General features: G+C 40.4%; 1 protein-coding gene across 1 annotated transcript; it reads right to left on the bottom strand.

Moving 5' to 3' along the window:
• Positions 1–299: 299 nt before the first annotated feature.
• LOC123241872 (zinc finger protein 623-like) lies at positions 300–14,192 on the bottom strand. Its single transcript, XM_044669377.1, has 6 exons — positions 14,125–14,192; positions 11,023–11,096; positions 10,165–10,288; positions 9,664–9,777; positions 4,322–4,378; positions 300–2,179 (listed from the first exon to the last, which is right to left on the bottom strand). The coding sequence occupies exons 2-6, from the start codon at positions 11,035–11,037 to the stop codon at positions 534–536; spliced, it is 1,956 nt and encodes a 651-aa protein (XP_044525312.1). The 5' UTR covers positions 11,038–11,096; positions 14,125–14,192; the 3' UTR covers positions 300–533.
• Positions 14,193–14,878: the final 686 nt, after the last annotated feature.

Here is a 14,878-nt window from a genome sequence, read left to right as displayed (position 1 = left end):
AAAACCATTCTAGCATCTGGCAAACCAAGAAAAACTCAAATAGGGTCACTAAGAATTAGATGACTAAAATAACTAAATAACAACAAACTATACTATTATAAAAACCATAACAGTATATAAAAGAGGTATTTACTACATGTAGGATTTTTAAAATTAGTTTTTAGCCTTTAAAGGGCTATTTTCTCTCACAGCTTAATTATAATTATGAAATGTTTACTGTGATCTTAAAAACCAGAATTTATTGAAATTCAAGAAAACTTGGAAATTAAAAACATATAGATCAGATCTCTGGACCGAAAGTGTGTGATTCCAGGGAGCTAGTCCTACTATATCAAGTAAATGACTAGCTCAAAGAGTAAGCATATCCCTCAGGCTCAGAAAGATATAAGGATCATGCCTAATCTGTAAATATACACTTTCTAATACCCAGCATTCATTTTCAAGTACCGTCAAGTTTGCTCAACTCACTCAGACAATCTTTTAACAAATTATGTTTATGGGTCTTCAATTTTAAAAGCTTCTCTGGAATTTTTTTAATCAAGGGAATCCATGGCACTATGATTTTTTTGATGTTTTCTTAAACTTGAAGGAGAATTGAAACTTTTCCCACATTCAGTGCATTTACAGAGTTTCCCTCTAGAATGAATTTTCTGATGCTGAATAAAATTTGATCTTCGACTGAAGGCTTTTCCACATTCCTTACATGCATAGGGCCTCTCTCCAGTGTGAATTATCTGATGCTGAATGAGCTTTGAGCTCCGAATGAAAGCTTTCCCACAATCTTTACATTCAAATGGTTTCTCTCCACTGTGAATTTTCTCATGTTCACCAAGGTGAGCTTTGTGAAGAAAGGATTTCCCACAGTCTTTACATTCATATTGTCTCTCTCCAGTATGAATTCGCTGATGTCGAATAAGATATGAGCTCAAAAAGAAAGTTTTCCCACATTCATTACATTCATAGAGTTTCTCTCCAGTATGAATCCTCTGATGCTGAATAAAGTTTGAAGTCTGACTGAAGGATTTTCCACATTCATTACATACATATGGTCTCTCACCAGTATGAATTCTCTGATGTTGAATAAGTTTTGAGCTCCGAACAAAAGCTTTCCCACATTCTTTACATTCATAGGGTTTTTCTCCAGTATGAATTCTCTGGTGTTCAATAAGATCTGAACTGTGACGGAAGGCTTTCCCACATTCTAAACAGTCATATTGTCTCTCTCCAGTGTGAATTCTCTGGTGGCGAATTAGACTTGAGCTCCGAATGAAAGCTTTTCCACATTCTTTACATTCATGAGGTTTCTCTCCTGTATGAATTTTCTGATGTCGAATAAGTAGTGAACTCTGACTGAAGGCTTTCCCACATTCTTTACATTCATAAGGTCTCTCTCCAGTGTGAATTCTCTGGTGTCGAATAAGATCTGAACTATGACAGAAGGCCTTTCCACATTCGGTACACTTGTAAGGTTTCTCTCCAGTATGGATTCTTTGATGTTCAGTAAGATTGGAGCAGTGAATGAAGGCTTTCCCACAATCACTACATACATAGGGTCTTTCTCTAGTATGTATTCTCTGATGCTCAATAAGATGTGAACTCTGAGCAAATGTTTTGCTGCAATCTTTACATTTATAAAGTTTTTTACCAGTATGAATTCTTATATGTTGAATAAGGTGTGAACTCTGATTGAATGTTTTTCCACATTGATCACATTCATAGGGCCTCTCTCCAGTATGAATAATCTGATGTCTAATTAAGTCTGAATTATATCTGAAGATTTTGCCACATGTATCACATTTATGACCTTTTTCTTGTATAGGATCTTTATGATGTATAACAAGGCTTGATTTCAGAACTAAGTTTTCCCCAAACTTATTGCATTTGGAGCCTCTTTCTCTTGTGTGATTTTTCTTGTGAGAACTGGACTTTAACTTGACTTCCCTCTCTTGGGAAAGTGATTTCCTTGGGCTCTGCCCTGATGAGCTTCCTGGAAGTCCCTCCAACATGCCATCTTGTTCATAGGCTTGTCCAAACTCAGGATCTGTGAGATCATTCCTAGAGTGTCTTCTTGGCATTGCCCTCTGAAATTCTCTACCTCCAGAAATTTCTTCCTTTGAAGAATCCTCTTTTTTTCTCCTTTTCCTCCTTTCCTCTTTTTTCTCATTTCTTATCTTAGAATCTAGAACACAAGAAAATTAAAATATCACATTTTTATTTTTCTAGGAGAAAAGAAACTGCTGAAGAAGATAGTCAATAAACACTTATTAAGCAGTGTCAGCCACCATGCCAAGCAATGGGTATACAAAGAAAGATAAAAGACAGTTCTTGCTCTCAAGGAGCTCAGTGAGATAATAGCCACACGCCTAATAAGCTATATTTGAAAAAAAAGGGAAATAATCAACAGAGGGAAAGCACCAGAATTAAGAGGGATAGAGAAAGACTTCCTGTAGAAGATAGAATTTTATCTGGGATGTGCAGGAAGTCAAGGAAACCAGGAAGCAAAGATGAGAAGGAAAAGTATTCAAGGTATGGATAGTCAGTGAAAATGTCCTAAGTCAAGAGATATAGTGTCCTATTCAAGGAACAACAAGGAATTGAGTACCACTGAATCCCAAAGGATGTGACAGTTGTGAGGTCCAAGAAGATTAGAAAGGCAGGGAGGTGAGGAGAGTTATGAAGGGCTTTAAATGCTAAACAGAGGACTTTGTATTTAATCTTGAAGATAACAGTGAGTCACTGAATTGGAAGTTAACATGGTAGGACCTGTACTTTAGGAAGATCACTCTGACAACTGAATGGAAGACGGAATAGAGTTGGGAGAGGCTTTTGGCAAGGGGACCATCCAGTAAGGCTACTGCAATAATCCAAGCACAGGGGATAAGGGCCTGCACCAGAATAGTGATGTTGTCAGAGGAGAGAAGGGAACGTAGATATGATAAATGTTTTGAAGATAACATTTGGCAACACTGAATGGGGGATGTGGAGTGTAAGAGAGAGTAAGGAATAGAGGATGACACCTAAGTTATGAGCCTGAATGACTTGGAAGATGGTAGTGTTCTTAACATTATTAGGAAAGTTATTAGGAAGAGAAAGGTTTGGGGTAGAAAGATATAAGTTTAGTATGAACATGTTGAGTTTAAGCGACCTATAAGATAGCCAATTCAAGATGCTCACTAGGAAGTTGGAGATGTGAGAGCAAAGGTTAGCAGAGAGGTGAGGGCTAGATAGATTTGAAAACCATCAGCACAGAGATAATTGAATCCTTAGGAGTTGATGTTTCACTAAGTGAAATAGTCGAGAGAGAAGAGAAGGCCCAGGACAGAGTCCTGTGGGACATCTACATTTAGCAGTCATAACCTGAATGAACACCTAGCAAAAGAGAATTAAAAAGTGTTCAGAAATGTTGATAAAGAACTCTTAAAAAGTAGAATTGACCAAATGAAAAAGGAAGTATAAAAGCTTCCTGAAGAAAATAATTCCTTAAAAATTAGAATTGGGCAAATGGAAGCTAATGACTCTATGAGATATTTAAGAAAAAATAAAGCAAGGTCAAAAGAATGAAAAAATAGAAGAAAATGTGAAATATCTCATGGGAAAAACAAATGACCTGAAAAATAAATCCAAGAGAGACAGGTTAAGAATTATTGAACTACTTGAAAACTATGATCAAAAAAAGAACTTAGACATCATCTTTTAAGAAATTATCAGGGAAAAAAATGTCTTGATATTCTGAAAGCAAAAGTTAAAATAAAAATGGAAAGAATCGTAGCCAAATTCCAGCTCAGTTCAAGGAGAAATATTGCAAGCTATCATAAAAGAAACAATTCAAATATTGTGGAGCCATGATCAGAACAACACAAGCTTTAGCAGCTTCTACATTAAAGCATCAGAAGGTCTAGAATATGATATTCCAGAGAGCAAAGGAGCTAGAACTTTAACCAAGAATCACTTACCAAACAAAACTGAGTATAATCCTTTGGGGGGAAAAAAAATGGGGGAAATAGAAGACTTAAAAACATTCCTGATGAAAAGAACAGAGCTGAATGGAAAATCTGATTCTAAAATACAAGACTCAAGAGAAGCATATAAAGGCAAATAGGGAAGAGAATCAAAAGACATTTAGTAAGGTTAAAATGTTTCCATCCCTACCTGGAAAGATGATTCTTGTAAAGTCTAAGAACTTTATCATTATTAGGGCAGTCAGAAGTAGTATACATAGACAGAGGGCAAGGGGATGAGTTGAATAACATGGGATGATGCAAAAAATTAAATTAAATTTTTAATTAAACTTTGAGTTACAAAATTGTAGAACCACACTTACCTTCTGGTATGGGTTTACTAAACAGGGTATATTTCTGTTTTAAAGTCAGCTTTTTACCTGCAAGGGGAAAAAAGAGATTGAAGGACCATGTAGTAAATTTGTCAATAGCCTTCCTACTGAATCTAGTGAACAACTGCGGGGCCCACAGCAGGTGTTTGGAAATACTGACACCAGAAAGCAACTAGAGTCATGGATTAGGCTTTCTTTCTGAGATGAAAAGGGTTAACAATGAGAAACAGGGGAGATAAAATAAGTGGACATTCTTTCTCCATATCAGATTTTTTGCTGGTTAAAAGGAGTAAAGTGTGAAGAAACTATGTTTTCTGCACTTTTATTTTCATGTTATTCCTACTGTATACTGTATCACAAAAAAAAAAGCCTGAACATAAAAAAAATATAAAAATAAAAAATATTTGTCAATTAAAAGATGATTAGTAACTTTGGAGAGAACAGGAAAACTATCACCAAATCAAGATGATGCCTAAAAGGGAGTGATTTTTAAAAGAGTTCTTCCCTTTACATGTACACACTTGACACTATTTTAGCAAATGTCAACGACACTAAGTGGTCTACATCTTAAAATTTTACCATGTAACCAATTCACAGAAAAATGAAGTCTTCTGCCAGCACTGACTTGAATTCAATATCAAAATCTGGCCACAATTTCACTGGCCACAATTCAATTGCCCTTAAAAAATATAAAGGTTCTTCCTTTAAGAGAATGAAATTGCATCTTACAAGGATCCTCTATAGTCAATATTACCTTTGAAGAACCCCTAAAACATGCATAAAATATAGTACAATAGGTGGTTATATCTGGAAACAGGCTAGAATCTTTTTTAAAGGAGATCATTTGTATCAGAGAACAGATAAAATGAAATGCTTACTATGGAAACAATTTTATACATTTTATTTTTCATCGTACCAAACAAGCTATTGATCATGCAAGAGGCAGAAAATAGTTGCTGGCTACTCAAAAAGATGGCAACAAAAATAGGTAGATATTTAGCTGGAAATAAAATTCTCCTGATTAAAGGGGGGAAAAACTATTGAAAGGGCTTCACCAATAAGTGTCAAGGGTAGTTACACCACTCCATAACTCTTCTTCCTGCTTCACCAAGGGCAAGGCCTAAGAACAAAACAAAAGAACATAGGGAAATCCAGGGAGCACAGCAGGAGCATTCTGGGAATGGCAGGAAGGCCAACTAGAACTGTCCTTCTAAGCTTCATCAGCCCAAGTGGAATGATATTCAGCACAGGGAAGATGCTCACATGGTAAGAGAGACATATGACCTGATAGTTACTACTAACTGCAGATTCCCAGTTCCCATCACAGGTTCCCTCTGGGGCATACACTCATTGAAATGGATGACAGTCAGAAGTACCTGCATAATTAAAATTATCATTTTTTCTTTTGTTTTCCAAATGTATATCAAATCCTGAAGTTTAAAAATAACTATATGATTCCATTTTATCATCCCTACAACTCCTAAATCAATTTAACCCTCTTCCCCCCCTTCCCATATTGTCATAATGTTTATCACCTTTTATATCCAGCTCCATTGGGCTCCCTGACAGCCTAACTCCCCTCTGGATCAGTGCTAGAGATAATGCCTCTCGGAGATCTGACCTTTCTCCTTTTCTCTCTGATCAATGGGAAAGAAGATGTTTTTCAGTTTAGGGGGAAAATTTCTATTACAGATCCCTCCTTAGTGGCCCATATTATGGCACTCCCTGGCTATTTTCTCCTTTATATAAAAATCATTTCAGCAAGATACAGTAGAAGGAACACTGAAATTAGGAGTCAGAAGACCCTGGTTCAAATCCGGGGCCTGTGGTAACTGTGTGCCTTTTTGTTCAAGTTATTTATCTTCTTTGGGGCTCAGCTTCCTCATCTATCAAATGGAGGAGGGGAGGGAAAGTTAAGACTAGATGGCCTCTGAAAGTCCCTTCCAACTCCAAATCTATGATGTTATGATTCTGTCCCTTTTCAGGTATGATAAATCCCAAAACATTTTGACCATCTGAAATGCCACTGACTTTGTTGTTATTTTTAGACTCATGGTTATTCTTAACTGGACTTCTTAGATCTTGGCTAAGGGTGTACTTTGAACAACTGTCTCTCTCCCCTTCACATTTCCCCTTCATAAAAAGAGATTAAATCTGATCAATGTCTTGTTTTTAAATTGGTTGTTCAAAGTCCTCTGTTTTGTGTAAAGAGAGATAAGCCTTTACAAAAAGTCTTCAAGGAAACTTTGTGACTACCCCAAGGTATTATACTTCAAACTGAGCTACTGCTGAGTCTTCATGGAGAGCCTATTTAGCATGTCACACAAAGGAATAAATGAGTGACCAAGACAATTATGAACAGGAGGCTACAGGAGTGATAGAGACTGGCATGGTACAATTCCAGAAAACAACTGAATGAGAAACTCAATTCAATTTAACCAGCATTTGCTAAACTCCTACAGTGTGCAAGGGATTATGGCAACAAACTACAATGAAAACAAAAACAAAAACAGTTCCTGCCCTCAAGGAGCTGACATTCTAATGAATGTATACAAGGAAGGGAGGAGGAACCAAAAAAAAAAAAACAAAACCAACCACAAACCCAAACCAGAAGTAGATAAGAACAAAGGAAGTCTATATTTCCCTGCCAGGGGAAAACAGAAGGGCCCACCTGTGATTCAATGCTTTTTTATTTTAGTCAGGCTGAGCTACTATGACCTATGACATAGGCTGAGCCTATGACCATGGTTCACAAAGGCATTCAAAAATATTAGATAGATTTATCTGCTACTAGGTACCTGCTGCCTCAGGACTCAAGAATGAATCCAAATGAGTTCATAGCATCTGGTATAGTAAAAAATTTGCTTAAGTCCCGGCCATAGAGGGCCCTGACCAAGGCACGGGACCTCTTGATGTAGTTTCCTCACCTATAAAACGAAGTTAACAATCCTTGCACTGCCTGCTTCCCAGCACTCTAAGAAAAGTGCTTCATAAACCTAAAAGCACTACAGAAAGTATTAATTGTTATTATTATTCCAAGGGAAGAAATATTGCAGATGTGGAATACTGGAGAAGGAATCTGTGTAGAATAAGACTTATCAAAAGGCTAGGCCCACCATGACTAAAGGAAACCGTGTCTTTCTCAGTGAATAGATTCCCCAAGGTGATTTCTTTTATGCTGGGTTGGTTTTTTGTTTCTTTCTCTTTTTTGTGGCAGATGGGAACTCCAGATGAGAAAACTCCCTCTACCAATGCAAACTGCTACCTCATAGTCTTAGAGAACTGTCCAGGGCACTAAGAGGTTCAGGGACTTGCCCAACGTCACACGGCTATTATGGATCAGAGGCTAGCTTTGAAACTAGATTTTCTTCAAGGCCAAACTCCAAGGCCAGCTCTTTAGCCCACATGCACCAACCAGATCACAAGGTCCATCATCTGCAAACCATGGCTCCCCATCCCTTCCCCAAGGTTATTTCTGTAGGGGGATGACTTACGAGAGGGTCATTCTTGCTCTCTGGCCCTGAGGAAACCATGTGACTTAAGCCAGATTTTCATAGAATATCCAACCTGCTCTTCTTACAGTGACTATAATTTCTTGGACTTCCTCAACTTGGGAAACAGGGAGAAGAAGCTAAAGGCCCAACCCCTAATATCTCTATTCTTTCCAGCCCAAATATAAAACTTCATTCTTCTTAAATGCCACCCCTGTCCTACATGCCTCTTAACTCTCTCAATAGATGATGTCACATTCTTTATTGAGGTTATGGGGGTCATCTGATATGAACTCCTCTTCTCTGTACCTTAAATAATAACAACAATAGCTCACACACTTTGAGTTTACAAAATACTCATAACTCTACTCATTCATGTAAATAATGCAATTAAAAGTATCTCTATTTTACAGATGAGCGAGCTGAGGTTAAGTGACTTTTCCCAAGTCAGAGAGCCAAATTTTAATTCAGGTCCTTTATTTGGACCTCTTTTTACTATCCCAAAGCTGCTTCTCTCAGTATCTCTGCCTATCCCCATATTTTCACGTTTCATTTCTCAATTACAGAATCTCAAAATCATAAGAGAATCACCTAGTTCAGCCCCTACACAAGTAGGAATCCTCTCCATAACATCCTTCGCAAATGATCATCAAACCTCTACTCAGAGACTTGACAAGATAACCTCTTCCATCTAATATGTTCTATTCTACTTTGGTTTCTTCTTTCCCAACCAACATTAACCTCTTGCCTGTGCTGCTCTTAATCTAATTGCCTCTGACTTCCTCCAAAATCCTGAACCACCAATGATTTCCTCTTCCTTTAGTATCTTCAATTTCTCCCTCTCCACTCGTAGAGGATGCTACCTATGCAGGAAAATGAATTCAATTAAAAAAATTAATAACCCAGGCAATTAAACAAGAATTTAAAACCAGATGACAGATGACTTCTGAGACCTCTTCCAACTCAAAAGATTTTTGAATTCCTCTCCTTCCAATCTAACTCTCACATGCTTCCAGATTAATTATGATAAAATACATGTCAGGATCATCCTACATAAAAATCAACGGTTCCCCTTTGCCTACTTAATGATGTTCGAACTCCTCTGCTTTATACTTAGTTTTTTCCACAATCCAATCCTAACCAACCTACAGGTGTAATAATTTTTCAGAGATTTTATAGATGGGATTTATGCTTCAGGGAGAAGTTCTTTCCAGTTCCAATATTTCATGATTCCAGCTTTCTAACCTTCGCTCCTACGACTCACCAGCATCCTCTGCTCCTGTCTTCCTCACTCCTGCTCTTTATTCATTGTCAGGAAGCCCTCCTTCTTACCTACCCACAACTGTTTGCCCATCAAGGTCTAGCTCAAATTCTACTCCTCTAAAAGGCCTTCCATGACCAGGACCATAGGCACAAGGGTTCAGAGAGACCTCAGAGACCACGGCATTTATTTTATAGAGAAGGAAACCAAGACTCAAAGACAAGAACATTCATCCAAGATCAAAAAGTCAGTAAATAGGAGAACCTGCACTAAATCCCATATCTCCTCACATCTGGGCCAAGACTCTTTCTCCTATAACATAATGCCTCCCTCAAAAAGGTGGAACCTATAAACCAAAAGATATGAAGTAATGATTGATGTCACTCTTCTCTAAAACACAGCCATATAATCACAAAGTACTTCCCTGAACTGCATATGCCAGTGAGTCTGGCTTAAACTAGGAGCTTCTGAGAGAGACACAAGTGTGTGACTTCCAATTATTTAATACCCAGCTTGATGGATGCCTCCACAAATGCCTTCCAAAGAGAACAATTCCTACCTCACCAGTCTCTCTCTCTCACCTGAAGAAATGTCTCTTTGGGTCTTTCTTTCCTTTGCTACCAGTGGGTCCATGGCCCATGGCTCTTCCCCTCGCTCTAACTGAGAGATCAGGACTGGTTTGGAGACTGGAAATCCTGTCATGAAGAAAGAAACAGAGGCTGGTAATTTGTGCTGAGGGATAGCCATAGAATCATAGAATCTCAGAGCTGAAAGAATCAGAGTTCATCCCATTCAACTCCCTACCCAAAGCATCCTATGTAATTAGAATTTGTCTAACAATCACCAACAAGTAGTTGTCCATATGAAACACAGGATAGTCTCCTAGAAGGAACTCTGATGATAAAGAACCCCAAGAACAGCCTAACAGCAGTCTACTCTATAGAGGCAAGCCCATTCCGGAAGAAAGGACAATCTGCCTCTAGGCCATCATAACTCAACAAAACCCTCTGAGGCCCCACTTAAGAAAACCCAGAGTTCCCAAAAGGCAGATTCACAAAGGGGTAAAGAGGAAGACTACTTACCCAGAGAGGCCATGTTCCCATAATTCTCCAGCATTACATCCTTGTAGAGGGCTCTTTGATAGGAATCCAAGTACCTCACCTCCTCTGGAGTGAAGTACACAGCCACATCCTGGAATGTCATTTCCTGAAATGACAAATACCTGCTGCCCCAGAGGTAACTCTAGAGCTCTGTGCTGGGGATGAGATGCTAAGGATGGCAATCTTATGATATGAAAGGCACAGCACACAGTCAGGTGGGAGAAAAAGGGCTGCATGACCTAAGAAAGAACTTCCTACTACTCCAGACAAGGTCACTATGCCTGACATTGGACCCCATCATAGTCACCAAAACTGCATGCAAGCTGTTCCTTTTCATGGAAAGGGAAAAAAGTTGGGAGCATCCTAGGTCTTTCCTGTCTCTTTATTCCCTACTAACCTAGGAAGGGCAAGAGACAAAGGATGCTCTTTCCTCCTCCAATGATAGAGAAGCCTTCCTCCAGTCCTTTTAGCCTGAGGAGCTTCACACTGCCCCAGCCAAGCAATCTCCTTCACATATATCCAGAGTATGGGGATCAAAATCAACACAGTCACCAAATAGGATCTAAGAATAAGTTGACACTAGTAGTTCTGTCTGAGGCAGAATGTCTTGAGAAAATTTCTAATGCCTAAGTCTGTAACATCTGAAATTCTAGGTCAAAGAAGAGAGAGGGAGCCCTATACGTGGACTCCCTCAACCATCAGGGAGATCCCAGGTCCTGAAAAGAGGATGCAGAGCTCAGAGTTCTGAATGATACTTACTAGGCAGAGAATGTCCGGACTGAGATCTTAAGAAAGCCACATTCAAACAATATGGACAAGACGTCTGGAAGGCCAGCTTACCTGGGACTTGACCATCTTTGGAAGCAGAGTTGCTATCACCTGATCTGGGCTCCTTTAGGGGGAAGAACAGTCACCTGGGGAACACCAAGAGTTGAGAGAGGAAAAATAAACCATAAATGAGACCTGTCCTAATCTGAAATTCCCCCCTCTCAACCCCCAAATAATCTCCAAGGGGTCCTGGCACTAGCACTCCCTCTCCTACAAACTTCCTATCACAATATCACTACCAGTCACTATGTCCTAGGCCCCTAAGGATGAAGGTACCCAGGATAAAGCACTAAAGGAGTTTATATAATAATAATAATAATAATAATAATAACTAGCATTTTAAGGTTTGCAAACTACTTTATGTTCTCTTTTGATTCTTACAACAACCTGTAAGATGTTATTAAAGCTTAATTTTACAGATGCAGAAACAGATGAGGAATGAGGTTAAATGATTTCTCCACGGCCACACAGCTAATAAGTATTTGAGGCAGGATTTGAATTTAGACCTTCCTGACTCCATCTAGCATGGCATCTACTATGCCATCTAAATGTCTATAAAAGTAATGATTCTCCCATTTGAAGAATTCATGGATCCCCCTGAGGGGCACAAGGACAGATGGATACACCACAGACACACCCACCTACCCACTCCAACTCTTTAGTATCCCGAGGAGAGCCATCCCCTGCAAACCTTGCATTCAGGTCACTGACAGAAACTGTCTTTCCTCTGTTGGTCAATGAGTCAATAATGAGTCAGCAAGTACTTACCATGTGCCAGGCATTGAACTAAGAGAGAGAATCACAAGCAAAAATGAGAGAGCCCTTGGCCCCAAAAAACTTACATTCTAATAGGGGAAGACAAGACATAAAAAGGGAGCTAAAAGCAAGGAAGAAAGAGAGAAGGTGCATGATGGCTAAGTCCTGGAAATAAGAGATGGTGGACCTGAGCCATTTCCCAAAATATTCCAGGAAGAACTTGCCAATGAGAAAGATGGAGATTCCTTTTGTGTATGGGTTGACTTAAATGGCTGCTGAGATTCCTTTTCAGTTCTCAAATTCTGTGATTCTGGCCCAGCTATGTAATTTGCTGTCACTTAAACCACTACCAGTCACTATTTCCTAGGTCCCTAAGGATGAAGGTAGAGGATAAGGTACCAAAAGAGTTTTATAATAATTGTCTAGCCCTTGCTGCTCTTGCCCAGCCCTCAATGCTCTTTTGTCATAGAATTTATACTAAAACCAAAGATAAGGGTTTTTTAAAAATCCTTTTGGATTCTGTCCCTAAATCTTATCTTGGGTTATCTGCTGATTTGATAAGAATACTACATGTACTTTACCCCAGAATTTTTTTTTTCAATTTCCCATGGCAGCCAAATGGTTACCAACTGAAGTAAACTCTTTAACCTGACATTCAAAGTCCCTCCAGAGTATCAGTGCCACCTTCCCAGGCTTGCCTCCCACTGCAGCCCTATAATGCCCCCTTTTGCTCTTACAATGAAATCTACTCCTTCCTCCATATGAAAGGTCTTCAAATACTAGAAGGCTACTACCATGTAAAGGGTAAAAAATCTGTAGTTTCTTCAACTAATGTGATATTGTGATAAGGAATTTGCAGGAGCAGGTGTACCAGGGACTTGGGACTCTTTGGGGGGAATGAGGAAGATCCAAAATCCATTTGGCAGGAATGAGGAAGATTCAAGATCCAACTGTTGAAACCTCTCCATTCCATACTCCTCTGATCACTCCACTCTCCAGACTGAAAACTTGATGAAAGTTCTGGGTTTCATCCAAGAAACATATCCCTAGCACCAAGCTCAGGGTTCTTCACATAGCAGACATTAATAAATATTCATTGAATATCCCTGCTAGAATAGCTATCATAAAAACAGAGTCTGGTTCTTATGTAGTAGTAACCTTCCCAAGTATCAGTTTCTTCATTTGTAAAAATAATAGCATTTAGAAAGTCCTGTAAGATTTGCAAAATGCTTTACATGTTATTATTGTCCCCTTTTTACAGATGAGGAAAAAGAAGCAGAAAAAGATTACAATGACTTGCCAGGCTCATAAAATTAGAAGTCATATCTTTGAGCTAAGTGGTTTAGTGGCCTGAGAGCCAGGCCCAGAGATAGGCCGTCCTAGGTTCAAATTTGACCTCGGAGACTTCCTAACTGTGACCCCGGGCAAGTCACTTAACCCCCTCGTTTAGTCCTTACCACTCTTCTGCCTTGGAACCAATACACAGTATTGACTCCAAGAGGAAAGGTAAGGGTTTAAAACAACAACAACGACAAATAATAAATAAAAGTTATATCTTCCTATGCCAAAACTCTATGCGCTGCACCAAAAATGAGGAAGTTGTATCAGAGAGCCTAAGGTCCCTTCCAACAGTTTCTATCTCCTCTAACACTGAGCAACCCAATTTAATTGAACAAACATTTATTTGAAAACTACCCAAAAGGGTGCTGGGCCTTTGGGCACAGAACTCTGTACATTGGGGGGGGGGGGGGAGAGGGGGAGGTACAAATCTGTGACTTCACTGGTATAGGGAATTCCCCAAGAGGAAAGTCTTTCTCCCTCTGCAGATCTGCATTCAGTAACTTGTCTATAACTTATAGTCCTAGAGTTAGTTGTTCAGAGGCCTGAGAGGTTGGGATTTGCCCATGTCACACGGGCATGTGTCAGATGGAGGGCTTGAATCTATCTACGAGCCACGCTGCCATAGCCCTCCAAAAGGTGCTGAAACAATGTTTGTTGACCGGATGGATGTGCAGCTGAACAAATGAACCTCACACTACCAGAGTGTGAGCTCCGTGAGGGCAGGGACTTTCTCACTTAGGCTCACATTCTCTTTCAGCACCAGCTTGGGACTCTGTATACAGCTGACGCCTAATCTCTGATAAATGCATGAATGAATGAATTCAGCATTGTCCCTCCTCCAAATGCTACGTACAGCGGGTCTGCGCCCAGGAAGCATTTCATACATGATAAATGAATCAGTCTCCCCCAACTAGACCGTGAACTCCTTGAGGTTAAGCCATACCTTCCCTAAAGTGGTGCCTTCCTAGCACAGACGTAGAGACCCACACAGCAGGAGTTTGTTTCTTCGGTACTCACAGTTCAGGAGGACGCACGCGCAGGAGAAACGGACATCTCTCGTCGGGCGCGCTCAGGCTCCTCCTCCGGGGCGCGCCCACAGGACTGCTCGTGGACGCGCAAGAGAGCCGCAGGTGGGGGGGGGCCGGACCCGCGCTCGCACTTACCTTTTTCTCATTCCTTTCCCGACCCTCCCCCTCCCCGCTCACCTTCCGCGGCAGAGACGGGCTGGGTTGGGAACGGAGCTGAGGAAAAGGCGTTCCGGAGACTAAAGAAGAGCTGGGGAGACCAAAAGCAGCCCACCCACGCCAGACTAGCCGGAAATGCGCCCGCCCGACAAACTCGCGCCTTCGTGCCTTGGTCCAGCCTGGAGCGCACCCTTTGCGGGCACTTCCGGTGCGTTCTAGACTTTGGGACAGACGCTCCTCTCCATCTTGCAGCCAATGAGAGCCGGAGTGAGCTCTCTTTCCAGATGTCCTGCTGGAGTGAATGGTCAAATGCGGGGGCGGGCCTGGCATAGTCCTTGTCCCTCAGTTCTTGGCCGCCCCTTACTTAGTAACTCCTTAGTTTTTGTTGTGCAGTCATTTCAGCCTGGCCCAACACTAAGTGGCTGGTAGAGATACCGAAGTGGTGCTTTGCCTTTTCCTTCTCTACCTCATTTTACAGATGTGGAAACTGAGGCCAATGAAGTTACTTGCCCAGGGTCACACAGCTAGTGGCAAGGGGTCAGATTTGAACTCAAGAAGAGTTTGGATTTTTTAAAAACCCTTGCCTT

Source organism: Gracilinanus agilis, chromosome 1 (genome assembly GCF_016433145.1).
Source record: "Gracilinanus agilis isolate LMUSP501 chromosome 1, AgileGrace, whole genome shotgun sequence".
Lineage (NCBI taxonomy): Eukaryota > Metazoa > Chordata > Mammalia > Didelphimorphia > Didelphidae > Gracilinanus > Gracilinanus agilis.
This window is presented reverse-complemented; position numbering and strand designations above follow the sequence as displayed.